The sequence below is a fragment of the Lathyrus oleraceus genome, chromosome 1 (assembly GCF_024323335.1).
Source record: "Lathyrus oleraceus cultivar Zhongwan6 chromosome 1, CAAS_Psat_ZW6_1.0, whole genome shotgun sequence".
NCBI lineage: Eukaryota > Viridiplantae > Streptophyta > Magnoliopsida > Fabales > Fabaceae > Lathyrus > Lathyrus oleraceus.
Window position 1 is genome coordinate 448699609 of NC_066579.1, and position 27605 is coordinate 448727213.

The window sequence follows — 27605 nt, forward strand, 5'->3', positions numbered from 1 at the left end:
TTCGTTTCTTAATTAACAAACTCGCAATGGTTCTATTTTGCAAGAAAGATGCGACAAGTGGTAGAGTAATGGTTCCATTTTGAACATGAAAATAGTGAAGTGACAATCGTCTACGAAAGATGTGTGCTCGTTGTCGCCTCCATTCGAGCCCACATCGCTCATGATTTTCTACGCAATGAAATAAAATTTAATCAACAGAGTTGAGAGGTGGAAAAATGAGTATTGGAAAAATTAGAATGAGTAAATACACACTACAAACATTTGAATTGATTGATCATAGTCAAGAATTATCAATGGGAAGAGTAAGTTATAGTAACAAATCATCTCCTTCATGAAAATATGTAATAGAAATAAAATTGGTTGGGGAGAGTAGGAAACTAACGGTCAGTATATCTTACCCTAAATCATCAACAACTGACATAAAGGCTGAGCAACTTTCGACATCTGGCGTAGAATATAGTTCTACAAAAGAAAGAATGAAAATTTAAAATGTAACAATAAAGTAATAAGACACTAGTTTTTATATCTTTTGACATCTTACCATCCTCAATTCGATCAATATTATTAAGATATTCACTACTAAGAAAAGATGGAACTACTCCTTTGAGCCAATCTTCAGTACAAATAAGTGCTTCCATGCTAGCCGATGTTAAAGAACTACGATATGCATCAAGGATCCTTCCTCCGGTACTGAAAGCTGATTCAGAGGCTACACTGGATATCGATATGGCTAAAACCTCTCTTGCAATGCTTGCAAGTATTGGATATCGGCTTGAGTTCACCTTCCACCACTCTAGCACTTCAAAATTTGGAGGACGAATTTCTACTTCTTCTTGAATATACTTTTGTAATTCTGTCTCTGATGTGCTGCACTTATCTGATTGATAGAATTCAGCACAATGGTAGCATTAAAACCACCGGATAGATTAACTGAACTACTTAGACGAGACACTGTCCTACCAGAGTATTCATCAAAAATAGACTTCAAATATGAACCCAATTTGATTTTCAAATATTCTGCATCACTAGTATCATAAATCCTAGCTGCCATCCATACCACAAGCTTCAATTTATATCTAATGTCTAATACCATTGCAATCAATAACAACATGTTAAGGTGGTCAGGTTTTCCCCAATATTTATTGTACCTTGCCTTCATCTTTATAGCCATTGACCTTACCTTTTGATCTTCCGAATTACACATGTTCAAAATGCTTCTTCCAACACCAAAAACCTCAAGCATATACATGTTGCTTGTCACATAAGAAGATCCTAAAATACGCTCTATAGCTTCATGAAATATCTATAGAAATGGAAGGATTAACTCAACATGCTCCAAATCTTCCGGTCTAGACACTCCGTTGTCCTTACTCATTTCATTAAAATATTTCCGATTTCTGAATTCTAACTCTGTAAAGGTCTTATTATGTTTTAATGCACCCTTTAACATTAGATATGTTGAGTTCCACCGAGTCTCACAATCTCTCTTAACATAACCTTTATATCCAATTGTTTCATGATCAATACATTTCTTAAATCTCTAAAACCTCGAAGGAGTACGCCTCACATACCTCACCGCTGCACGAATTCTTACAATTGAATCATCAACTTCTTTCATCCCATCCTTTACACTAAGGTTTAATATGTGGGAACAACAACGTGTATGAAGGTATTCTCCATTCAAAACTATGTCATTCTGAGAGTGAAGCAATCTTTTGAGATGTTGAATTTCAACGTCATTTGAAGATGCATTGTCCACGGTAACACTAAGCCCACAATTTAGTTCCCAATCATTTAAGCACTTCTTAACTGTTTTGGCCATAATCTCTCCTGTGTAGTCTGTGACTTGAGTAAAATTCAAAATATTTGTTGTAGTTTCCAATTGTTATCAATGTAATGCCCTATGAGACACATGTAATTAGAGTCTTGGGTAGATGTCTATGTGTCTGTAGTGATAAAACTCGACGATAATTTTGTGACAAAATAGTCTTCATCTTCGCTTTCTCCACGTCCCAATTCTTCAAAATATCACGTGCCAGTGTATTGCGTGATGTGAACTTAAATTTTGGTTGTAAGCCATAAATGAACCTATGTAAATATGAATGCTCTACCTTTTGAAACGGAAGTTCCATGGCTACAAACATTTTTGTCAAGTCCATTCGACTAACTTCTTGGTCAAATTTGGGAACCAAAGGGGATGAATTAACAATCACTTCCCTATTTTCCATTGAGCTTGAAGATGGTTCATGCATCGTCACATTCACTGCATTATCTGGATTATCACTACATCTTCTCAATGGTCTAGCATAGCGCTTGTTCCACCATTATACTTGATTAAGGAGCCACAATGCTTGCATTTTGCTGACTTTGACATTTCTGTGTTCGGCGACATCGGTGTAAAATGATTCCATGATTCTGACCGATTTTTACGCTTTTGAGGCAACAATCTAGCATTATTAGAAACTGGAGGTGTAGAACTAATATGTTCTTCTGTCTTAAAGTCCATAACACTGTCATGACCATCCATATCGAAATTACTAGAATTTTGCTGAAAAGTTTTAAGCATCCGTCTGATCTATAAGGAGAAGCTAGCTGCAAAAGCCATAAGATAAATTGTTATTCAATTTTTTATTTATTAAAAGCGAAATTTAATTTGTTTATTATTAATAGTTAATCATATTTTGTAATATAAAACAAAACATCAAAAAATTAGTGAAAATCATTTTTGACAAGTAAATTGGTGTATTTATAGCTGAGTTTGAAATATGGAAACTTCTAAAGTGAGTGTAGAAAAGAATCAAACTTTTCTTAATATGTCTTCATCATTTTGACCAAAGTAGAAAATAACACTAATTACTAATAGACTAATACAAATATTATAAAGTTTTCCAATGAACACTCCCTAAGTTTCTTTGACAAACAATTGTCATTACAATATCAAAGAATATAAAAGAAAGAGATAATAATTGACTTTGAATGGAGTGAAAGACATGCATGATAAGAGTGACAATGGAAAGTGAAAAATGGGGTTGTAAGAAATGTTTGAGTGAAAAAGGGGGCTGTAAGAAATGTTTGAGTGAAAACTGACAACAAATATAATTTTGATTTCATTTGCATAGATAACTTACATAAAGAGAAAACAACATAAAGTACAAAATGTTGACAGGAAGCAAAATAGTCTTTCAATTTTACCTATCTAGAATTATGTTAAATAATTATCCACCCTCGCATAACCTGATAAGAACAATAATATCTCATTAGTTTAGGATAAATGACTAGTTTAGCTTAAAAGTTATATGTACTATCCAACTTTAAATTATGCTCTTATTTTGAAGATTCTTGAAAACACGTACTTGTGATGAAATCATTTACAGGCAAAATTTCAGGAGAACACAAATCAACCAGTAGATTAAAATTCAAATAAAACCCTATCAAGACTGAAAGTAATTTTCAGATATTATTTCAATTCAAAATGAAATTGAGAGCAGAAAATAACAGGTTTACCTCAAAAAGAGTCAAGACAAGAGTTTCTATGAACAAGATCCGAGTAGAGAAGGTGAAATCTGATGAAATCGAAATCGAAATCGAGTTAAATCAAAACTGAGTGAAAATGGAACATATCGAAAATGAAATCGAGTGAAATTTGAAATCAATTGAAATCGAAATCGAATCAAAACAAATAGAAGGTGAAATTGAAATTGATGTTGAGTTTGAATTGGAGAGAAGATGATTTAGGGTTCATATTTCATATTTGGGGAAGAACATGTAATGTGAAAATGAAAAGGTTATGATAATAATAACTGATTAAGAAATATTAAAAAATTATAATTAAAATATTTAATATTTTAATATAATGATTTATTAGGTTTATTGAATTTGTTAAATAATAGTATTTATATTTTAGATAAAATTGTGGGAAGAGTTTATAAGAGTTTAAACTGGTTTTTAAATTCAATTAGATTAATTGAATTGGTTAAAATAAACAATTCAATTTATTAACCATTTAAATAGTTTAAGTTTTTTATGGTTCAATTCAGTTTAGATTAGATATTTGGATCGGTTAACCAAAATTTTGAACACCCCTACTTGAAACTATCTATGGTTGATTTAAAAGAGAAATAATTATTGGAAAATTTGAAATTCTTTATGATATAGGCAATTTCTAGGTGTTTTGTGGTGCCTATGATTTTGCAAGAACCACTCTTTAGCTTTTAGGATAAAATAATATATATTTTTGTATAAAATCATTTTCTATATTGAATGGCTATTATTGTATTATATATAATCGATTTAGTAATACACATACTGTGGAAGAAACTCAGTGTTATTTTAAATAGTTTTACAAATAAGTAGGAATTCAAATAATTTTTCAAATAGAATTCAATTGTGATTGTTTGACCACTCCAGATAATTTTTCAAACTAGAGAACTTTAAACAGTACTCTAAAGAATAAATATTTGAATTTTTTTTCAAACTATGAGAACTTTTAACAATACTCTAAAGAATAAATATTTGATAAATTCAAAGGATTAAAAGAAGGAAAGTTAATGCTCTAACGATTTGAGAACATAGAATAAAGAGAGCTTTTTTTATGTGTTTTGTGATAAAAACATGAGTGAACGATGTTTTTAACATATGTGTTTAAGATTTGATTCATTACATTATAAGATTCTGATTCAGGAAGAGTAACTCAAACATTACTCTTGCAAAGTTAATATAATATTTTATTAAGACTTATTCTACAAGTCTAGGAATTTTTCCATGTCCACGGTTATAGAAATGAGTCTATCAAGAGCAATCAAGAGCAGTTATATAGTTACGTACTCCACTTTTATAGAGCAATCAAGAACAGTTATATAACTAGGTACTTCACTAGTATGATCATCTCATATTATTCCCACCTTGTTATTATCCATACAACCTAATTTTTGAGATATATGATCTTTTAGGTGAAATTACTATTATGATCCCACTTATCTTTAGGTATTAGTTTCATCTTCTTAGATATATTATCCATAAAACCTAATTGGTTGGTGTAGGATTCCCAAAGAGTAGCTTCCATTTCATTTGCATTAAATACAAAATATCATGAATAGTTAAGGTGTGAAGTTTATTTAAATGAACATAAGTTGAGAAGAATAATTAGAAGAAAAAGTGCAAATAATTTAATAAAGACCATTCATCTGATAAGCTAATGTTGACTAATGTTGACGCATACCTTTTTGAGTTATAAACGATATATGTTTGGTGTTCTCCTAGGCTCTGTTTCCAAACTTCATATTCACGGTTTTGAGTTATGAACTGAAATTGGTTGCCCTAACAACATGATAATCTTGATATCTTGTAGAATCATTTCAAAATTCATTTGTCCACTACATTCTTTAACGATCCATAGATTAACTACATGAACTGCAAGTTCTTTAACGATCCATAGATTAACTACATGAACTGCAAGTTTCCATACGTTATTATCCTAAAAGGCTTGTGATGAAAAAATATTTTGAAAAAGAATTAAAGCTTGTAGGGATGAAATGATGCGATGAAGGGTGAAAGAGGGAATGAATTGTGTAAAGGAATGAGAGAGAGGAAAGTAAGTGAAATGAAAATATAGAGTGAAAAAGGTTTCCCGTTGAATAGGGGAAACAAGAAAAATAAGAAATGTTTTAAAATGAGTGGTAACACGACAAATGGCATCAAATGGGGCAAAATAGAGTTAAGGGAAATATATTAATATTTTATTTTAATATATTTTAAAATAAATATATTATTTTAAAATATATATATATATTATTTTGATTTTAATTATGAGATTAATTGAAATACACTGTCAGTGTAAAAGGGTTTTACACCATCAGTTAATTATAGACGTTGGATATTAAAAGAAGTTTGATTTTTATTTTAAAAATCTATAAAGTAATATAAACGGGTGATGATGATGAACCGACGGCGTAAAACTTTTTACACTGACAGTGTATAGTAATTAATCTCTTTAATTATTGTATTTTTTTAAATTTAATTTTGATTCTAACAAATATAAATTATTTTGTTTTTGTTTCTCGTTCATTTATTTTAGTCTCTTGCAAAATTAATTTATATTACAATTTACTTTTGTGACATTTATGTAATATTAGAATTAGTCTCTCCAATATAATTAACAAGACTTAAATTAAATATTTTATATATTACATGAAAAAACTATAATTTAAACTAATTTTAATTATATTAAAACTAAAAAAAAACAATTATAAAAAGAAAAAAAAACATATATTTATAAGAGAAAAAACAAAAAAAAATTATAAGTGGTAAAATGCAATTTGCAACATTTTTTTGGGTCAAAAGTTAAAATTCATCTTTTAGAAATGAATAAATGAAATATCAAATAAGTTGAACATATATATATATATTTTTACATTAGTAGGTGTGTAGATAAGAATTTGCATATTATTTTTATATAATTATTTTTTATTTTGTAAAGGCAAAGAAATATATCATTAATATCGGTTCCTATAACACACCATAAACAATGATATGACGCGAAACAAAAAAATAACAAAAAACTAGACAAAGATATACAAAGGACAACCAATTACCACAACCATACCAACCAAACTTAGCCACACCAATCAAATTGCATACCAACAATACTAAGTGACTTATAAAACAAAATAAAACACTAACGCTGCACAAGGAAACCACTAGCAACAAACTGAACACACTACCACCAAATTCAACAATCCAATACACCTAAACAACACCAAAGGCAATCAGCAAAGTTTCAACATATGCAATCAAAAATCAACTGAAAATCAAACTTTCTTAACATAGGACACACCCTAAAAAATCAGTTAATATTGTGCACCAAACCGCCAGGACAGTTGAAGAAGTAAGTCCTTGATCAGACACTCAAAATCTTCTTCACTCTTTCAAACAATAGCTCACCACGAGACTGCTACAAACATGCTCCGACCACTCCCAAAGCCAACAAATTACCTAATAATCAACACCTAACCAACTCTAACACGCAACCAAACTAGGCGGATCACCAAACTGCACCAAGAATTGCAGAAACATAGATATGGACCTATTAACTACTTAATCCCTACTCCAACATATAATTGGCACCAACAATACCAAAGGAAAAAAGAGCTCCTTAAACACTCAAACACATTACTTTCCCCACCTCAAAATGAAAAAAAACAACAACAAAAAAGCAATTATTCATCTCTAAATCCTAGACTTGCCCTTAGATTCAAGCACCAAAGTGTTATGTTATGTTCCATTTCCTTTGCTTTTATTTTTATCCATTTCCAAATATGCATTTTCATCTTCTCGACCAAAATTTCAGGCTCAACGTTTTTGTTTTGAAATAATTTTTTGTTTCTCGGTTTCCAAATATTCCACACACACGTGAACCAAATTACTTGGGCCTGATTACCAATTTTTCTGCCTCCATCTAACAACCCTTCAAATTGTTTCAAATGTGAAATATTATCGTTATGCATCGCCGTAGATATGCTTAACCAAAGACACACATCATACCAAGCTCTCTCAAAAATTGGACATTCAAAGAATATATGAGACACTGATTCATCTTTACCGCACTCTCTTACACATTGACTAGATCCATTACTAATCACACCTCTCTTAATCAAGTTATATCTAATAGCTATTCTATTTTGAAAGATTCTCCAAACTAGATACGAAACATTCGATGGGATAACTTTACACCACGCCTTACCCCAATCCGGGTTAGTCGGGTTAACGGATTGAGACAACAACTCTTTATACACTTCCTTGACTGAGTAATTGGACTCTTGGTACCACTCACCAATATTGTGGTGCAGAATACAATTCCACCAACTAGAAGAATTTCTACTTCCACTCAGTGTTCCATCATCTCTCACCCCGTATCTATTAACTAAGACCTTATACCATAAATATTTTCTCTCAAAGTTTACTTTCCACTCCCACTTTTTCAAAAGAGCATAATTGAGATCATGGATTTCCTTGCCTTAAATCGCATGTCATCTTAAATTCCTTCGTGGGACTGCCATTTACAAGCACCGAAACACATGACGATGACTTTTCATGAAATCTCATGTTTGACATCACAAAATCCAAAAAATCTCAATCTATTGAATCGTATATCTTCTCGAAATTCCCCTTCAACAATATGACTTTTTTTTCTCTTTTTAGCCTCATCCACTATTTCATTTGCGACTACTATCTCATCTAGAATTTGTCTTCCTAAAATAAAATCCAATTGAGATTATGATATTATGACTAATCCAATCACTTTTTTCAATATGTTAGCTAGCACTTCTGAAATCTGTTTGTATATGCATCATACCATTGATATAGGAGGATATTCTGATATCTTAGTTGGATTTTTCTTTTTCGGTATCAATACAATAAACAAACTATTCACCCCTTTTACCATTCTCCCTAAACATCATTTTTTATTTCTTTCCAAAATTCTTTGACAAAACTAAAAGATAAGCCATCCGGCATCCCCACACCACTGTCCGAATTTCTTCTTCTAAAAATCTTCTTATTATTGAATCTTCTTTATGATCAACTTCAATGTTTTTGAAATTCATATTAGTCGGAATTGATCTCAAACTAACTGCTGTGAATTGGTTCTTGTTAATTAATCTTGCGCTCACTTGTAACTAAAAACACCTGTTAAAAAAACAAAAAACAATTTTTTTTAATTAGATTATTATAAGAAAAATCGCCAAAAATTAGGCCTAAAATAATAACTCCTCTCCTTTCACAACACTATAAAGAGGATTAGAGAAGAGAAGAAGAAAAGTTGTGTGGAACAATAAACCAATTACAAAAATGAAGGCAATTGTAATAACCTCACCAGGTGGACCTGAAGTTCTTCAACTCCAAGAGGTTGAAGACCCTCAAATCAAAGACGATGAAGTCCTCATCAAAGTCCATGCTACTGCCCTTAACAGAGCTGATACCCTTCAGAGGAAAGGTGGCTACCCTCCCCCTCAAGGTGCAAGCCCTTACCCGGGTCTTGAATGTTCTGGAATCATTGAATCCGTTGGTAAGAACGTTTCCAAATGGAAAATTGGTGATCAGGTATGCACCTTTTTCATAATTTTAACTCAATACATTACTTTTTCGAGATGGGTTTTTCTTTATATTCAAAATTCATTTCTGGGTCTGTAAAAAGTTTTAAGCTTGATTACTAAAGATTAGGAAATTTACCATCTTTATTATCAGAATTATTAGGTCTTGTTTGGATACAATACAAGTTAATTCAACACTTATAAAATAGAACCAAGCTGTTTTTTCAAATAAGCCGGAGCTTATGAAAATAAGCTGAAAAGAGCTTATACAGATATCATAGGTTTAATAAGCTCTTTCTTGTCTCACAAGTGCTTATGTTGGTAAATAAACTTAAATTATTCAATCCAAACAGCACTATGTGAGTGTGTTGTCATGTGGTTATGAATGGATATTATGAGGTGTGGTTTCACTTCACAGGTATGTGCTCTTTTATCTGGTGGTGGTTATGCTGAGAAGGTAGCTGCTCCTGAAGGACAAGTTCTTCCAATTCCATCGGGGATTTCTCTCAAGGATGCAACTAGTTTTCCCGAGGTTGCGTGTACTGTGTGGTCGACTACTTTTATGACGAGTCGGCTATCTAAAGGGGAAACCTTGTTGGTAAGTCATTGTAATCAAGTTCTAACTTTTCAGGAAAATACAATAATATGCACTCTACTCCAAGCATGATTATTGAAGTATTTTTTCACTGATTCTTGCCTTGCTTTTGATCTTAATATATATTTATCTTCAATGACTATTTGTTTATTTGCTAATCGGTGTTGCCTAATAGTTAAACTGTTAACTTTATTCATTCTCAGATTCATGGAGGTTCAAGTGGAATCGGTACATTCGCAATTCAGATAGCTAAGTACATAGGAGCGAAAGTATTTGTTACTGCAGGTTCAGTATAAATTTTCATTTTATTAAACGTTTAGTCACTTTTTTTGTATGTTTAAGCATTGGGATTAGTTGTCTACCTCATTGTCACTATTTCAAGTGGTTTTCATCCCATCGCATATATTGTTATATTGAAATTCCAAGCGATGTTTGCAGAAATTTTAATCTAGAAATTGCTTAGCAGGTAGTGAAGCGAAGCTAGCTTTTTGTAAGAGTATTGGAGCGGATGTTGGTATCAATTACAAAACAGAGGACTTTGTTGCAAGGGTGAAGGAAGAAACTGGTGGTCAAGGTATTTTACCTCTAGGAAGCGTGGCCATTAAATTCCAAGCATTCCTCAACATTATGTGACATTGTACCACTTGCATCCAGATGCATCTGCTAATATTATCTTTGATGTGGTGTGGTGGCAGGTGTCGATGTTATTCTTGATTGTGTGGGAGGATCCTACTTTCAAAGAAATCTTGATAGCTTAAATTTCGATGGAAGGCTTTTTATTATCGGCTTTCAAGGGGGTGTTACCACACAGGTCGATCTACGTCCTATACTTGCCAAGCGTCTCACTATACAAGGTATTACAGATTCTGGTTCATGCCTTATACTAATAGATACCCCTCTTATTGCTCAAGTCACTTTTGCGAAAATATATTTAAACATAAATCACTTTACATTCGAGTCATATATAACAGACTCAACTTTACATAAATCACTTTACATGTGAGAGGAAACATTAGACAATCATATTTTTAAAGTGGTAACGGTATATACGTATCAATAATTCATGAATGTAATATGGTGGATTATGTGTAGGGGCTGGCTTGCGAAGTAGAAGTCCTGAAAATAAAGCTGTGATCATTAGTGAGGTGGAGAAGAATGTTTGGCCAGCAATAGCAGAAGGAAAGGTTAAGCCTGTGATCTACAAGACTTTCCCTCTTTCTGAAGCTGCGGAGGCTCACCGGCTTATGGAAAGCAGTCAGCATATTGGAAAGATATTGCTCCTGCCATGAAAGACGACAGCATTTGAGTTTAGACGTTTGTGTGTTCTGCTTCAGTGTTGAATAAAGTTGTGGTTTACAATTACAGTGAAATGTGTAATTTAGTTTGTGTACTAAGAGGATCATATTTTGTTTCCTTATGCTTTTTTCACAATGAGATATGGAAATTTGAATCAAGATGATATGATTTGATGTGTTTTCCTTTAGTTGTTTCTTGATTTTCTTGAACTATGATTTGTCACCTCCCGCTCAGTTCTTTTTCTTTATTGTTTTTAAGATCATGAGTATGATTTGCTATAAACATTTGTCACCTACCTTGTAGTCTAGAAATCTTCACTCAAGCTCACTTGATTCCAAATAAATATTTTATCTAATAAGAATAAGAGGAACCTTAGCATATTAATCTATATCAAGAGTAACAAAATCAGTTGAGAATATGAAATCATCAATTTTTACTACCACATCTTTCATTGTAACATATGGGTATGCCAATGATCTTTCGGCTAATGTCAATATCATCTAGGTTGGTTTTGTCTCTTCTCCCAAGTTTTCCTATCAAGGGTAGTGTCATCAAGTTGATATCTGACCCAAAATTATTCAGACTTTTCAATTTGGGGAGAGCTTTCTTTGAATTATAACACTACATTCTTCGGTTAATGCAATTGTTTCATCAACCGGAAGTCATATTTTCTTGGTCAGTAACTCATAAAATTTGCATAAACATGCATATGTTGTAATGCTGATTTATAGGCAACTAAATATCTTTATATTATGAATTTCTTAAATTTCCCATTTTTTTCTCAAGTGATGTAATAAGAGGGAACTTTTTTCTCTCTATTCCATGTTCTCTTTAATTTTCTTTACTACTTTTTCAACTTCACCCTCATGCTAAAGTTTAACTTTTCTTTCAACCATCTTTGTCTCAATTTTTTTTTAGATTACTTCATCTTATAATGCTTAAAACTCCTTACTTGCAACCCAACATCATTGCAGCTTTCATGTAGAGGGTTATCACGAGTATTACGTACTGTTAGTCTGAAAATTTGAACTTAGCATTTTGATATGGAGGTGTGATATAAAGGTATGAAAATGATGAGTGTAAGATGATCATACTATATTTTCAACATATTAATTGTTTTGATAGGGGTGATGAATTTGACCCATCTATCAGGAGCGATGAATTCAACTTGTCTATCAAATGTTTTAGGACTTGGTATATTCTTGAATCCAAAGATTGGACGACTCAGGAGCATTTTGACACCAAACTATAAGATTTGACAAGAGGACTCTCCGACAGAGATAATTAAAGGATTTGAAGACAGTTTCGACGAATGATAGTTGGTTAAGACAGTTTATGAACCAGAGACAGGTGGGAGCAAAGCAGAGGACAAAAGTCCACATAATAGTTTAAGTGTCGAATGTTGGATAGTTAATCGTTGTCGACAGTTATTGATGTACATACTATATAAGTAGATTTAGTTTCTCTAATGAGGGTTTACATTTTCATTCTATTGTCCTTAGAATTCACATATCTGAGTCATAGAGATCAAGAATTCGTGAGAAATGTATGAACCTGCGTCCCACTTTTAATTCACTTTTTTTATTCATTTGTTTTGTTATTTTTCTTCATTTACTTCATTTCTTTTAAGCTATTCTGCATTTTATTTCTTTACATTCTTATCCAATCTCTATAAATTCAAAGATAGAACCTTTAGGTACAAACACTTTTCTTAAACATCTCGCACAAAATTGTCAAAAAGAATTGTTGAGCCCCAAAACTGTATTCATTTATTAATTCAAATGTAGCAATATATACTACACCAGTTACAAAGTAACTGTCTCCTAAATACTTGGTCCTCAATGCTACTAACGTGCTAACAACTTTGACCTAGCAAATACACTAACTGTAAAACAATTAAAAAATAGGATTGACTCAACATAATTTATAAATAAATACTTGGTCCCTTCTTTATGTCGTTCCTCAATACTACTATGTTCTTCCTTTATATCGTTCCATTCTATCGTGGAGTGTAGGGTGACACCATCTCATGCATAATCCCTTCTTTTTCACATAACTTGTCGAAGTTTTTAGACACATATTCTCCATCACCATCAGTCCTCGAAATCTTGAGCTTTCGACCACTTTGTCTTTCGATCATAGATTTAAACTTAGAAAATACCTCGATCACTTCACTTTTCTTCTTGATCAGGTAATCCATAATTTTTTATTGAAATCCTTTATGAAGTTGTTCTTGTGTTGTTTCGCCTGCACACATTCCTCACACACCTTGTTTGCAATGTTGATTTCTGGTAATCTTGAAACCATATTTCTTCTTTTCAGATCTCGGATGTCTTTAAAATTGAGATGACCAAGTCTATAATACCATATCCATTCATCCATGGTAGTTGTAGTTGTAAGACACTTGTACTCCATCATATTAAGTTCAATCTTGAAGGTTCTATTCTGAAACATAGGTGCCTTCAAGATTAACCTTCCATCTAAGTCGATAACTCTCATCATCTTGTATTTGATCGACACTTTGTAGTTCTTTTCGACCAACTGTCATATGCTGATCAAATTACTTTTCATGTCTGGTATGTACAATACATTGAAAATTACTGACCTTTTGATATCTTTCCTCATAATCAAATCACCAATACCTTCAACTGCTAGAGTATTGTCATTTGTAAATTTCACCATGTTTTTTTATTGAGGGTTTCATGTTGACAAACCAATCTTTCCTACAAAGTCATGTGTGATGAGTATCCTGAGTCCAAGTATCATTGGTTCTGGAATCTTTCTTCATTTCTTGTTGTGACCATCAACAACATTTATTCTTCTTCATACTTTGCAAATTTTGCATTAGTTTCCTGATTGTTTTCAAGATTTAAGAAACACCAACAAAAAATTGAAAAAGAGAATAAATCGAGCTTTATTATGTAGATTGAGTAAAAATTGTCACCACATCTAAGATTCTAATCGAATAAACCAAACTCTTTAATACATATTAACATTAAAAGTTTATCAATATTAAAAATTTACATAGAAAGAAAGAAGACAAAATAGTTTAAGTTTCACTAGAAATGACAAAATTATCACAATATAAAAAAATATAAATTAAAATATCAAAAAACTAAATTATCTTTAATATAATATATTATCCGGATAAATCCGTACAACATTATTTATCTTAAAATATTTACCTTTTCGTCAATAGCATTATCTAAAAAAAAAAAAATACCAAATACTTATTATTAATTGATAATAATAAATAATAAGTGGCGTTGATAAATATTTTTTAAGTAGATTGTGGATTTTTTAATCAATTCAAAATTTACTTAGTTTGATTTTGAAGTCAACCATACTATTTACAAGATTTTACATTTAAGTAATGACCGTCAAAATGAATTGGCACCTGACATTCTCATTTTTTATTTTAGTATTAATATTTTCTTTCCAATTATCATAATTTTCAAAGTACAGTTTGCATTTATGATGACTAAGTAACTAACAAAACTAATTTGTTTACATTAATGATGTCTAGTAACTAATTCACATAACAAAACAAGACTACGTTGTTATAACAAACTTGGGAAGCAAGAATCGTTTCAAGTTCGGTCATTTAAAGAGTCGGAAGTACTAGAATCGTTTCTTCATACATTCATAAAGTAGTTGTTGTTTGTAACATTCAGAAATCGAAATTACTAGAAGATCTTCATCGTAGTAACATACAACAACATTCCCAAGTCCAAGAAAACCGAAGATGAGGGCTGTTGCAGTAGCCCTACCTGGTGGACCTCAAGTTCTGCAAGTTCAAGAAATTGATGAACCTCAACTCAGACACGATCAAGTTCTCATCAGAGTCCACTTCGCCGCCGTTAACAGAGACGACATTTCTCTCCGACAAGGCGCTTCCCGTTTCCCTGAACATGGAACTCTTTTCCTAGGTTTTGAATGTTCTGGAATTATCGAATCCGTCGGTAAAAGCGTCTCCAACTGGAAAATCGGTGATAAGGTATATACATATTCATCCATTCATTTTATTTCAATTCCATTTCAATTAGCCATTCACCTTGATTATGAATGGATGTTTTCACAGGTTTGTGCTCTTCTTGATGGAGCTGGATATGCTGAGAAAGTAGCTGTTTGTGAGGGACAAGTTTTTCCGATTCCGACCGGGGTTTCTATGGAGGAGGCAGCCAGTCTTCCCTTCGTTGCATGCACTGTCTGGTTAAGTGTCTTTGTTACCAGCAGACTATGTAGAGGGGAAACCTTGTTGGTAAGAATGGTTCTTGAGATTTTTGCCACTGATTCTTGCATTTCTTTTGATGTTAATATATAATTAACTTTATGACTTCTCAGATTCATGGAGGTTGGGGCGGAGTCGATGCATTTGCAATTCAGGCAGCTAAGTTCTATGGATCAAGAGTAATTGTTGCTACAGGTTCACTATTTATTTTCATGTTATTGAACTTTTACTCAGTTTCCGTGTCTTTAAGCCTTGACAGTATTGAAATTTGAAGCAAATTTGATTCTAGATATTACTATATGCAGTTTATGATGATAAGATAGGTTATTACTTGAGTCTTGACCCCGATGTTTGCATCAATTACAAAACTGAGGACTTTGCTGCTAGAGTGAAGGAAGAAACTGGTGGTCGAGGTAATTAATATTGTTGATATGTTTGGTTGCATGGAGACTCATCTGGTAATATTATTACCATTGATTTTGTGGCAGGTGTGGATGTGATTCTTGATTGTATTGGAACACCTTACTTTCAAAAGAATATTGAGAGCTTGAATGTTAATGGAAGGCTTTTCATTATCAGCACTCTAGGGGCAACTTTGTTTACACAGATGGATCTAAAGGTTTTAGTTACCAAGCGTCTCACAGTAACGGGTATTACAATCTTTTTAGTTTTCTGAATGTAAGTATTTTGCCTGCACAATTCACTTAAAAACACGGTTTGATAATTATGTTATGTGCAGGGGGTTACTTGCATAGTTGGTGTGCTAGAAGTAAGATATTGATCATTGATGATGTGAAGAAGAATCTTTGGCCTGCAATTGGAAAAGAAAAAGGAATGATACTGCCTTTGGTCCACAAATGTTTCTCTTTTTCTGAAGCAGATGAGGCTCACCGGCTTGTGGAAACTGGTCACCAGATTGGAAAGATATTGCTTATCCCATGAAAACCATGGTGAATACTCGACCGATGTGTACATGAAACAGTATAGGATCTTTTGAGTTTTAGACCTATGTTCTATCCATGTACATGAAACAACATATGTTGGATTGTTTGTTCGATCGATCTACATGAAACAACATACTTTTGGATCATTTGAATTTAGACCTTTGTTGATTGATGTGTACATGAAACAACATATTTTTTTGAATCAATATTTGTATAAATGAAACACGGAGTTTTGATTGAGATAATTGTTGAATGCAATTTAAATGTAGAAGATAAATGTATGTTTACTAAGTATTACTTCATCGGTCTCACAATGAGTGGTTCGTTTAGAATAAATGATAATGTCCTAAAATGAATTATCTATTTTAATTTTCAATGCATCTTTTTTATTTTTACCCTCTAATTAATATACTATTTTCATCATTTGTAATGCAAGATAAAAAGTAGTTTAATATAAATATCATTCTCTTTATTTCATTTATTCTTTTTTCTTAATCGGTGTGAAATTGTCAACTAGATTCCTCATTATCGAACATAATGAGTATTAATATGTGATCATTCAACTTCATATACAAAATCATGAACTTTAATGGATCCACATGCAATATTTTAAGTAGTTGTTTCTTCATGGCCATCAGATGTTGATGAATCAGTTTGACCCATTTTGTATATACTACTATTTAGAAATTATATGGTCCCATATGGGGCAACTCACCATGAAAATTATACTAATTTGATATCTTCAATATAAGTAATTTTTTTTTACGATTTAAGCATATCTATCTACCCGATCAGTCATAATAATAAGGAAAAGTTGTTATATCAATGTCATGATTAAATTTTATAAAATCGTTGTTTAAATGCTAAAAACCAACCTTACATAAAGACCGTTTAATTGTTGTTGCTTTCTCTATAGTCACTCCTTGAAGATTATATCAGCCCTTGGATATCGACTTCATGCAATTATATCAGCCCTTGGATATCGACTTCATGCACATAAAAAATTGATTTCGACATGTTGCAAATATAACAAACATAGATAAAGAGTGTCTGATATTAATCAAACGGTTAGAGATGATATTAATTACGAGTACCGTTCCTGCTTCAACTGTTCCTTTCGTTATGTCATCTAAACTTGACCTTCCAATAACATTACAAAAAGGTATTTGATCTCATCATCCTAATCCTAAATATGTTTGTGTTTAAAATTATGACCGTCTCTCTATTTCCTATTTCTCTTTTATGTTTATTTTGGATTCTTTGTCTACTCTTAAGTCTATAGGTGAAGTTATGGTTAATCCCAATTGACGTCAAGCGATGGTAGAAGAAATGACTGCATTGCATTCAAATAACACTTGGGACATTGTTACTTTACCTCCAGACAAAACTACAGTGGGATGTGGATGTGTTTATACAGTGAAAGTTGGACCAAATGGTCAAATCATTCGTTTCAAAACCCGTTTGATAGCCAAAGGATATACACAAATATTTGATCTTGATTATGGTGACACTTTTTCTCCAGTGACAAATATTAGTTCAGTACGTCTCTTTCTTGCAATGATTGTTATTCATCATTGGTCGCTTCATCAGTTAGACATTACAAATTTCTTTCTACACGGAGAATTGAAGGAGAAGTTTATATGGATCAGCCTCCAGATTTTACTATTCCTGGAAGTTCTAAACTTGTTTGTAGGCTTTGTTGTTCTCCTTATGGACTGAAACAGTCCCCATGTGTTTGATTTGGTCGCTTCGGCTCTTCCTTGATACAATTTGGTATGACTAGATGTGAAGCAAATCACTCTGTTTTCTTCCTTCATTCCTCCACCGGTCAACGCATCTTTCTTGTGGTCTGTATTGATGACATTGTTATCATTGGAGACGATACTGGGGTATCCAGCGACTCAAAACTCATCTTTTCAAAAAAATTCAAACAAAAGGTATTAAAGTTGCTCAGTCCTCATCCGACATTGCAATCAACCAGCGCAAGTATACCTTAGACATTCTCAGTGAAACTAGTATGCTTGATTGTCGTTCTGTTGATACTCCTATGGATTTCAATGTCAAGCTTCTTCTGGGCCATGAGGAGCTATTGAAAGACCCGAGAAGATATCGATGACTTGTGGGAATACTCAACTATCTTACATGCACCAGATCAAATATTAGATTTATGGTGAGCATTGTGAGCCAGTTTCTGAGCGCTCCCTATGATAGTCATTGGGATGCAATCATTCAAATTCTTAGATATATAAAGAATGCACCAAGAAGATGACTATTATATGAAGATAAAGGTGATGCTAAAACCATTTATTATTCAGATGCAAATTGGACGAGATCATTTTCGGATATGATATCTGTTTACTGTGGAAATTGGTAAACAACCGCTGGTCCTCCCTAAGCCTTAAAACTAAGAGTTACTTGCAGGATCGACCAGTTGATCCTAAGACATGTGCTAGTGTAATAGGGTGACTTATTCAATTCGACAGACTATTAACTTTGTGAGAAACGACTTCTGACAAAGTATTGAACAAGCACAGGTTTTTTCCACACGAAATGATGATGTTATAGCCTATGGGTGACTTGTGACCGACAACACTATAACAATCAAAAGACATACACAACGAACACGCTTTTGGTGAATTCTATTATCGTAATAGAATTAGTGTCGACAGTGTAGACGACAACGTAAAATGATAACTCAAACGTAAATGAAATTAAAATAAAGTGTTCAACGGGAACAATTGAGAAATAAGGAAGTTGCATTGAAATAAATGTGGTGATTCACGTACATAACACTCTTAAAAACTCCTGCTTCCTCGCGCTGGGAATATGAAGTTTTTTACAAGTGATTTTGGTACAAAGTGAACACCCCGAGTCCTCTGTGGGATCCCCTATTTATAATAAACTAAAGAAACTGTCTACAAGCAAAACTACTAAAAAATAACAGACGTCGTGCCACACGATCTAAAAACTGCTCCATATTTTGGCGCTTATTCTCCTTGTAACTGCTAGTCATTTTGAATTTCAAAATTATCTCGCTCAAGTACTTACGTCGACACCATCTCCTATGTGTTTGATACAACCATGAATTTCTTAAGTCCCAATCTCCAGTTCAGTCGACAGAACGGATTTCGACCAAACATGATTTTTCTGTCGGTTTCATCTCCTGGTAACTTATGGTTTTCCCAACTCTTGCTTATCTTGGGCTCAGCTTTCTTTCAAACCTCCCCTTGGTGGGGTATAATCCTTAAATCCATAAGGAACTTTCATTGATTACGCCTCTAACATGCCCTATCAATTTCTTGTGGTAACAATATCTACATACCGATATTGTGTTCTGATTGGAGGTAATATGATCTCATGGAGAATCAAGAAATAAAATACAGTAGCATTATCTAGTGCTGAAGCTGAAGCACTTTCATTGATTACGCCTCGAACATGGATGAAAAATTTACTCTTAGAACTTAGGATATGAGATCTTCATAAGACAAAACTCATATGCAATAATCAAGCAACACTTCACATTACATCTAATCCGATTTTCCATCAACGTACCAAGCACATAGAAATAGACTGTCATTATGTAAGGGACAAGGTACTATCATAAGAAATCACCACATATTTCGTAAAATTCGAAGACAAATTAGTTGATATATTTACAAAGTATCTTAGGGGTTCTCAAGTGGATTACATTTATAACAAGCTCGACTCATATGATATATAGGATCCAGCTTGAGGGGGAGTATCGTACCTAAAAAAAAAAGAATACGACCCTGGGAAGCGTAATCACACGCTCGTGGAACAGACTAACAAAGTCACCACTGAAATTTATTTATTCCCAAATAGGAAAAGGGAAAATATCGAAAAAACTCCTAAATGAATGACTATGATTATGGTCGTCGTAACCAAATCAGGGTTCGAGAGTCGATTACGTAAGAGGAAGATATTAGCACACCTCACGTCCGTTATACTCAACGGGATCCATTTAGTTTGTTGTGCGCGTTAGTGTTAGCTTAGAAATGTTAGACTTCCCGAGTTATTAAAAGGAAAAAAGAATATGACAAAAAGTTTTATTTTTTATTAGGGTGTCTGACGAGACTTTGGATCTCGCTCCTACGTATCTCTGGGTGCGATGGAGAACTCAAGGCTTACGTAGTTCTGGATAGAAAATATTTATTTGTTGGTTGATTTAGAGAAAGCTATTTTGTTTCAATTGACGGAAAACCATTGCTTGCTACCCAAAACAAGTGAGGAGCAGGCATTTGCATCACATTTAATGGGTTTCTACATATCAACATTCATGGGAAAATTCCACTTATCTCAACTCACATGATTGTGGATGAAGCATTGTCTTGCATCGTCTCGAGACAAAATATCTTTCGTTTTTGAAAAAAGGTTTTGAAGGTCATCACACGGCGGTGAGAAAATAGTTTGATTGGTTGGATGACGATTGCTCGAATGGTCGAGTAAGGCTACTCGTATCTAGACAATCGAGAAGATGAATAGAAGGATCTAGACCATCTCCCTTTTCATCCTTCATTGAAAAAGGGTTTAGATATTGTTAAGGTATTGTGAGCATCATCAAACAATTTAACGTACCTTCGATCTAAACTAAAATAAACATGAACCTGAATTTTGGCTTCACAACCACACCAACTTATTGGTTTATGCTCTCTTTTCCTAGATACCAAATTTATGAATTTTCAACTCTCATACGTTCTTTATGACAAAGAAACGTTTGTTGGACTAATACGCCTTTCCTATTGCTAACAAGATGACTCTTTCCACCAGTAAATCCATGTAAACATGCGTACCAATTATAAAAATTAAAAGCCGCCTCACGATCAGGAAAGTGGTACCTCATCATTTGTTCAGAGCAAGTCTCTTTGAAATTTATTTTCTCTAAATTAGCCATCGAATCAAGTGCATTCTCAGCATCAAAGTTGTCTCCATTTCCATTATTGTCTGTCTCTCCTACTTCATCTTCTAAGCATGACGAGTCCGCGTTCTCCATAAATAAGTCAAAAAAGTTTGACATCCTTGACGATATCAACATAATTAATACTCCTTCCGACCTTATTTATAAGCGAAAGTCTTCTAATTTTTTTGTCCTTAAATATAAGCAAATGTCAACAAATCTAGGTGCGTTTAATACCTTTATTCCAAAAGTATCTCTGCATTAATTATTTAATATTGTTAGTAGAAGACAATTTAATTGAGGGTATACTAGTAATTGTGTCATCTCTCTCACATGAAATCAATAAACTTAAATGCACTTAACTATATTTCTTAATAAACGTAGAATTTATCTTTTTTACTTATAAATCAGGCCGAAGTAATGGCATATACCGCAAATACTTACTTCAATCATACCTCGTAATCAACCAACATCAATAAGAATAGTGTATTGTGCACCTTTGAAAATATCTAGAAGCTCCTATACATCCATGAAACTTTAACAATTACCTACATATATTATACAAAATAACTTTAGCAACCAGATTCAATGTCATGCAAAAATCTAAAACCCATTACAACTTGGAATATAACCAAGACTTAGTACCACGCCTAAGATTCAACAAAATCAAATTTAAAAGATTAAGAGATCCAAATTAAAAGTTAATTAGCTTGTCCTACAACTAGGTAGATCAAAAAATAATAATAATAAATAATAATAATAATAATAATAATAATAATAATAATAATAATAATAATAATAATAATAATAATAATAATAATAATAATAATAATAATAATAATAATAATAATAATAATATGTGCATTAGATAAATACTTTATACTATATTGTGGATTTTTCAGTCAATGCAAGTTTTTAGTTTTATTTTGAAGTGAACAATATTTTTTATAAGATTTTACATGTCGTAGTGACCGTGAAAATGAATTGGCACGTGACATTCTCATATTTAATTGAAGAATTAAGTTTTTTCTTCCAATTATCATAATTTTTAAATTACACTTTGCATGATGACTAATAAGTAAGTAACTAACAAAACTAATTTGTTTACATTAACGATGTCTAGTAACTAACTCACAACAAGACAAGACAACGTTGTTATAACAAACTTGGGAAGCAAGAATCGTTTCAAGTTCGATCATTTAAAGAGTCGGAAGTACGAGTACTAGAGTCGTTTCAACTTCATACATTATATAAAGTACAGTTGTGTTGTAACATTCAGAAATCGAAATTACTAGAAGATCTTCATCGTAGTAACAAACAACCACATTCCCAACTCCAAGAAAACCGAAAATGAGGGCTGTTGCAGTACCCCTACCTGGTGGACCTAGAGTTCTGCAAGTTCAAGAAATTGACGAACCTCAACTCAGACACGATCAAGTTCTCATCAGAGTCCACTTCGCCGCCGTTAACAGAGACGACATTTCTCTCCGACGAGGCGCTTTCCGTTTCCCTTTAGGTGGAACTCTTTTCCTAGGTTTTGAATGTTCTGGAGTTGTCGAATCCGTCGGTAAAAACGTCTCCAATTGGAAAATTGGTGATAAGGTATATACAGATTCATCCATTCATTTTATTTCAATTCCATTTCAATTAGTCATTCACCTTGATTATGACTGGATATTTTCACAGGTTTGTGCTCTTCTTGATGGAGCTGGATATGCTGAGAAAGTAGCTGTTCGTGAGGGACAAGTTTTTCCGATTCCAACCGAGCTTTCTCTCGAGGAGGCAGCCAGTCTCCCCTTCGCTGCATGTACTGTCTGGTTAAGTGTCTTTATCACTAGCAGATTATGTAGAGGGGAAACCTTGTTGGTAAGCATGGTTCTTGATTCTTGCCTTGTTATTGATCTTTTATCTTCGTATTGCTTAACTTTATGCATTCTCAGATTCATGGAGGTTCTGGTGGAATCGACGCATTTGCAATTCAGGCAGCTAAGTTGGGTGGATCAAGAGTATTTGTTGTTGCAGGTTCACTGTTTCTTTTCTTGTTATTGAATTTTGACAGTATTGAAATTCCAAGCGATGTTTGCAGAAATTTGATTCTAGATATTACTATGCAGGTGATCAAGAGAGGCTATCTTATTGTGAGAGTTTAGGAGCCCATGTTATGATCAATTACAGAATTGAGGACTTTGCTGCAAGGGTGAAGAAAGAAACGCGTGGTCGAGGTATGAAGCATGGTGTAAATTCTTGATATCTTTGTTTTTTGATTGGTTGCATAGAGACTCATCTAGTAATATTACACCATTGACGCGGTTGCAGGTGTTGATGTGATTCTTGATTGTACCGGAACACCTTACTTTCAGAAAAATATTGAGAGCTTAAACGTTAATGGAAGGCTTTTCATTATGGGCGCTCTAGGGGCGACTTTGTATACACAGATGGATCTAAGTGTTTTAGTTAACAAGCGTCTCACTGTCCAAGGTATTACAGTCTTTTTAGTTTTCTGAATGTAAGTATTTTGCATACACAATTCAAGTAAAAACATGGTTTGGTAAATAGGATAAACATGGATTATGTGCAGGGGGTTACTTGCAAAATAGGAGTGCTAGAAGCAAGCAATTGATCATTGAAGATGTGAAGAAGAATCTTTGGCCTGCAATTGGGAAAGTAGATGGAATGATATTGCCTGTGGTCCACAAATGTTTCTCTTTTTCTGAAGCAGATGAGGCTCACCGGCTTGTGGAAACTGGTCACCAGATTGGGAAGATATTGCTTAAGCCATGAAAACCATGGTCAATACTCGATCGATGTGTACATGAAACAGTATAGGATCTTTTGAGTTTTAGACCTATGTTCTATCCATGTACATGAAACAACATATTATTTTGGATCATTTGAGTTTAGATCTTTGTTTGATTGATGTACATGTTACCACATTGTTTTGGATCATTTGAGATTAGACCTTTGTGTATTCTGGTTTCTGTTAAATAAAGTCCTGCTTTACAATTTTCAGCTAAATGTGTTACTAACTGTGTACTAGGGATCATGTTTGAATTTCTTTCTTCTGTTTTTATTTTTCTTACTTGCTTATTTTATTTCACTGCTTATACAAATGTTTTTGTTTAACCTTTTGTAAATATATTTCAAAATAAGTTACTTAATATTTTCTTTAGTTAAACAAAATTAATCTTTATTAAATTGATTTTGATTTATGCATAACATGATATAGTAAATTTATGTCAGCCGGTCATATGTTAATAAAAAGAATATTCAAGTCCTCTTCTTTTGCAATAAATAATAAGATATTTATAAATTTATGTCGGCTGGATTTCTAGAATTGTTGATGAAATATTATGTTGGCAATTTTTTTCACACTAATAATTCATGTCGGTATTATAAATAATTAAATATATTTTTTATAAATTTACACTTTCAAAACTATTTAGTTTAAAAATAAAATAATCCAATCACATTTGATAAAATTATTTAGATTTATAAATTTGAATAAAATTTATTTTGTAGAGTCAAAATTCAATAAGTTGTAAGAAAAGTATATTCAAACCCCCGTTTTTTTTTGGTATAGAACTCTATTTTTGTTATTATGTTAAACCCATGCCAAAATCAAAGTTTTACTTAGCTGAATTAACATAAATCAGCTCTTGTTAATGACGGTTAGATCTGGTTGGTGCAACACGTGGGGTTATTTGATAGATTATTAAACATTATTATTGACCATTGAAACAAGGTTTTGACTCAAACAAACAACCTCGGTTCATCTCAGCGGCGATTACATTAAGGTTTGTTCCAATCCAATCAACTTTAATTTTTCCGAACCGGAACAATCCTTGTTCCTCACGAACTACTTTAATCTGTTGTCAATCATACATGTTTTTTTTTTGTTGGTATTTTTAACGAAATTAGAGTGACCCATTAAGCCCCAATGAAATAATCATTACTGAATTTTCTTCTACAGGTTGAAAGATTCAAGCTTTCGTTTATTGAGTTGTGTGTTTTGTGATGGATCTAACCCAACTCAGTCCTGCACAGATTACTGTGTATGGATCTGCATTCTGTGTCATGCTTTCTATGCATTTCACTATGCAGTTACTTTCTCAGCATCTTTTCTATTGGAAGAATCCAAAAGAACAAAAGGCTATTATCATTATAATCCTCATGGCTCCTATTTATGCTATTGTATCCTTTGTGGGTCTCTTGGATATTAGAGGAAGTAGAGAGTTTTTCACATTTTTGGAGTCTGTTAAAGAATGCTATGAAGCTCTTGTCATTGCTAAGTTTTTGGCTTTGATGTATAGTTACTTGAAAATATCTATTAGTGGGAATGTTGTGCCTGATGAAGTTAAAGGAAGGGAAATTCATCACTCTTTTCCTATGACACTTTTTCAGGTATGACCTGCTTTTTTGTAGTACTCTCAGTTTTGGATGTGTTGATTTTGTTCTACTTGCATGTTTCTTTGATGTTTGGTTATTATATGAGTGAATCAAAGATTTTGTTCTTGAAATTATAGGCCTAAGACAATTCGGCATCTGTTATTGAGGTTCTGGTATATTCATTCATACTAGTGTTGTTAATTGATTTTTGCAGCCTCATTCGGTTCGGCTGAACCATCATAATCTGAAGCTTCTGAAATATTGGACATGGCAGTTTGTTTTTACCCGTCCGGTGTGTTCCATTTTGATGATTACATTTCAGCTACTTGGGATCTATCCGAATTGGTTGAGCTGGATCTTCACCATCATTCTCAATATTTCTGTTTCGTTGGCCTTGTATTCTCTGGTGATCTTTTACCATCTGTTTGCTAAAGAACTGGAACCACACAAACCTCTAGCGAAATTCCTGTGCATCAAAGGAATTGTTTTCTTCTGCTTTTGGCAGGTAAACTTATTATCATTTATATAATCATAGGCTATGAAGCACGGATACATTCAAACACGGACACTGGGCACAACACCGACACTGGTAATAGTTTGAAAAAATGAATAAATTGAATGTAATGATAAGTGTCGGCGTTTGACACTAACACACACGCGGACACACCGGTGTCAGTGCTAAAGAGATCATAGAACAAGCTGAATACAGTTACAGCGCATAGAAAAGTTAGTGCAAGAAATCTACACAGACTACTTTCTGTTATACGTAGATAGGATTTAAAATCCGAACAACCTAAATTGCTGAGTTTTATTCTGGCCACTGTGGAGTTTATAGAGTACAGAAAGCTAGTTGGATAGCCAAGTTAACTCGCAACTACACTGCCAACAGATTTAGCAGTTAACTGATACAAACAACTAAAGAATTTACGGGCACAATCAATAATGCAAATACATGATTAATACAAATACATGATTAATACAAATACAGAAATTACTGATAAATACTCTTAACGCATATAATCGATCCAATTAATTAGTCTGTCAAGTGATTCTCAACTTTGTTTTCTTTCTTTTAACTTTTTTGTGATAACACTTGATCAGATTAAAGTTTATGATTTGGCCCATAATCTAAGAATCATGTTCTTTGGAGACTAATGATGACAAAATCTTTTGAGACTGCTGAGGATTTTTGCTAGCTAGTAATATGTCAAGCCAAAACTTTAACCGTTTTCTGAGTTTTATTTGGGATTTTTTTCGAAATGAAGTGTCTGGTTATGTCTCAAATTTTAAACCCAAAAGAGTTTTGAATTTAAATGTTGGTATCATACTAGTTACAATTTATTAGGATTTTTCTGACAGCAACTTTGTTTGGGCTGTATTATACAGGGAATGGTGCTGGACGGTTTAGTAGCAGCTGGCGTGATTCAATCTCGTCATTTGAAATTAGACGTGGAGCACATCGAGGAAGCAATGCAGAATATTTTGGTTTGTGTAGAAATGGTGGTATTTTCTGTTCTTCAACAGTATGCTTATCATGCTTCACCATATAGCGGAGAAGTTGAAAAAATGCTTAAACAAAACAAGAAAGATGAATGATATGGTAAAAAATAAAGAACTCGAGTTATTTATTTTGCCACTAGAAACATGAAAACATTGATGCTATATTGCTATGTGGATGTGTTCTTTTGGTAAAGAATATTATTTTGTATAATTGTATTGTACTAGGCTGTTCATACTCCACTGCCATAAACTCACCCTCGTTTTGGTGACTGTAATTTTTCAGCTCTACTAAAGAAACTTGGCTAATATTTAATCGCTTCATATCTACTATCATGTTTGTGACACTTTCTTAGGACGATAGTTTCTGATTAGTTTTGTAACTCTCATGGTTACATTATTGCATGTATATCTGTGTTTGTTATTGTCTCTGTCCTGTATGTGTCTTGTACTTGTGTCACTTCTATGCTCGAATTTGGTGTCATCGAATTGTGGTTTCTCAAGTTCTCTTATCCATAGTGAATATCCACATTCTACCACCAACCAATTCATGAGCTTCAACATACCCTTTCCTTGCATGAATCTATCTTGTGATTCTGGCACAAGTTTCTTTTTTATAAATCGGCAACATTAAACAAGTATTAAAATTAAACAA

At 33.0% G+C, this 27605-nt stretch overlaps 4 protein-coding genes across 4 annotated transcripts; all 4 read left to right on the forward strand.

Annotated features, from left to right (window-relative positions):
- The first annotated feature begins 8336 nt into the window (after positions 1-8336).
- LOC127082726 (uncharacterized) lies at positions 8337-11164 on the forward strand. The gene is made up of 6 exons (XM_051022960.1): positions 8337-9096; positions 9505-9684; positions 9885-9966; positions 10148-10255; positions 10377-10535; positions 10774-11164. The coding sequence occupies exons 1-6, from the start codon at positions 8845-8847 to the stop codon at positions 10968-10970; spliced, it is 978 nt and encodes a 325-aa protein (XP_050878917.1). The 5' UTR covers positions 8337-8844; the 3' UTR covers positions 10971-11164.
- Positions 11165-14567: 3403 nt separating this feature from the next.
- Positions 14568-16370, forward strand: LOC127082721 (uncharacterized). Its single transcript, XM_051022950.1, has 6 exons — positions 14568-14974; positions 15059-15238; positions 15322-15403; positions 15514-15621; positions 15697-15858; positions 15948-16370. The coding sequence occupies exons 1-6, from the start codon at positions 14723-14725 to the stop codon at positions 16148-16150; spliced, it is 987 nt and encodes a 328-aa protein (XP_050878907.1). The 5' UTR covers positions 14568-14722; the 3' UTR covers positions 16151-16370.
- A 5904-nt stretch (positions 16371-22274) lies between these two features.
- Positions 22275-24076, forward strand: LOC127082709 (uncharacterized). Its single transcript, XM_051022937.1, has 6 exons — positions 22275-22669; positions 22754-22933; positions 23008-23089; positions 23182-23289; positions 23384-23545; positions 23646-24076. The coding sequence occupies exons 1-6, from the start codon at positions 22418-22420 to the stop codon at positions 23846-23848; spliced, it is 987 nt and encodes a 328-aa protein (XP_050878894.1). The 5' UTR covers positions 22275-22417; the 3' UTR covers positions 23849-24076.
- A 576-nt stretch (positions 24077-24652) lies between these two features.
- LOC127082736 (uncharacterized) lies at positions 24653-27268 on the forward strand. Its single transcript, XM_051022969.1, has 4 exons — positions 24653-24861; positions 25038-25468; positions 25668-25958; positions 26840-27268. The coding sequence occupies exons 2-4, from the start codon at positions 25082-25084 to the stop codon at positions 27047-27049; spliced, it is 888 nt and encodes a 295-aa protein (XP_050878926.1). The 5' UTR covers positions 24653-24861; positions 25038-25081; the 3' UTR covers positions 27050-27268.
- The last annotated feature ends 337 nt before the right edge of the window (positions 27269-27605 follow it).

Excerpts from the sequence above, each read along its gene's own strand:
- LOC127082726 (XM_051022960.1), top strand. The coding sequence starts at position 8,845 with ATGAAGGCAATTGTAATAACCTCACCAGGTGGACCTGAAGTTCTTCAA. Across the intron at positions 9,097-9,504 it reads AATGGAAAATTGGTGATCAG|GTATGTGCTCTTTTATCTGG; the intron begins GTATGCACCTTT and ends TTCACTTCACAG. Across the intron at positions 10,256-10,376 it reads GGAAGAAACTGGTGGTCAAG|GTGTCGATGTTATTCTTGAT; the intron begins GTATTTTACCTC and ends GTGTGGTGGCAG.
- LOC127082721 (XM_051022950.1), top strand. The coding sequence starts at position 14,723 with ATGAGGGCTGTTGCAGTAGCCCTACCTGGTGGACCTCAAGTTCTGCAA. Across the intron at positions 14,975-15,058 it reads ACTGGAAAATCGGTGATAAG|GTTTGTGCTCTTCTTGATGG; the intron begins GTATATACATAT and ends ATGTTTTCACAG. Across the intron at positions 15,404-15,513 it reads AAGAGTAATTGTTGCTACAG|TTTATGATGATAAGATAGGT; the intron begins GTTCACTATTTA and ends TACTATATGCAG.
- LOC127082709 (XM_051022937.1), top strand. The coding sequence starts at position 22,418 with ATGAGGGCTGTTGCAGTACCCCTACCTGGTGGACCTAGAGTTCTGCAA. Across the intron at positions 23,090-23,181 it reads AAGAGTATTTGTTGTTGCAG|GTGATCAAGAGAGGCTATCT; the intron begins GTTCACTGTTTC and ends ATTACTATGCAG. Across the intron at positions 23,546-23,645 it reads CAAGCGTCTCACTGTCCAAG|GGGGTTACTTGCAAAATAGG; the intron begins GTATTACAGTCT and ends GATTATGTGCAG.
- LOC127082736 (XM_051022969.1), top strand. The coding sequence starts at position 25,082 with ATGGATCTAACCCAACTCAGTCCTGCACAGATTACTGTGTATGGATCT. Across the intron at positions 25,469-25,667 it reads TTCCTATGACACTTTTTCAG|CCTCATTCGGTTCGGCTGAA; the intron begins GTATGACCTGCT and ends TGATTTTTGCAG. Across the intron at positions 25,959-26,839 it reads TTTTCTTCTGCTTTTGGCAG|GGAATGGTGCTGGACGGTTT; the intron begins GTAAACTTATTA and ends TGTATTATACAG.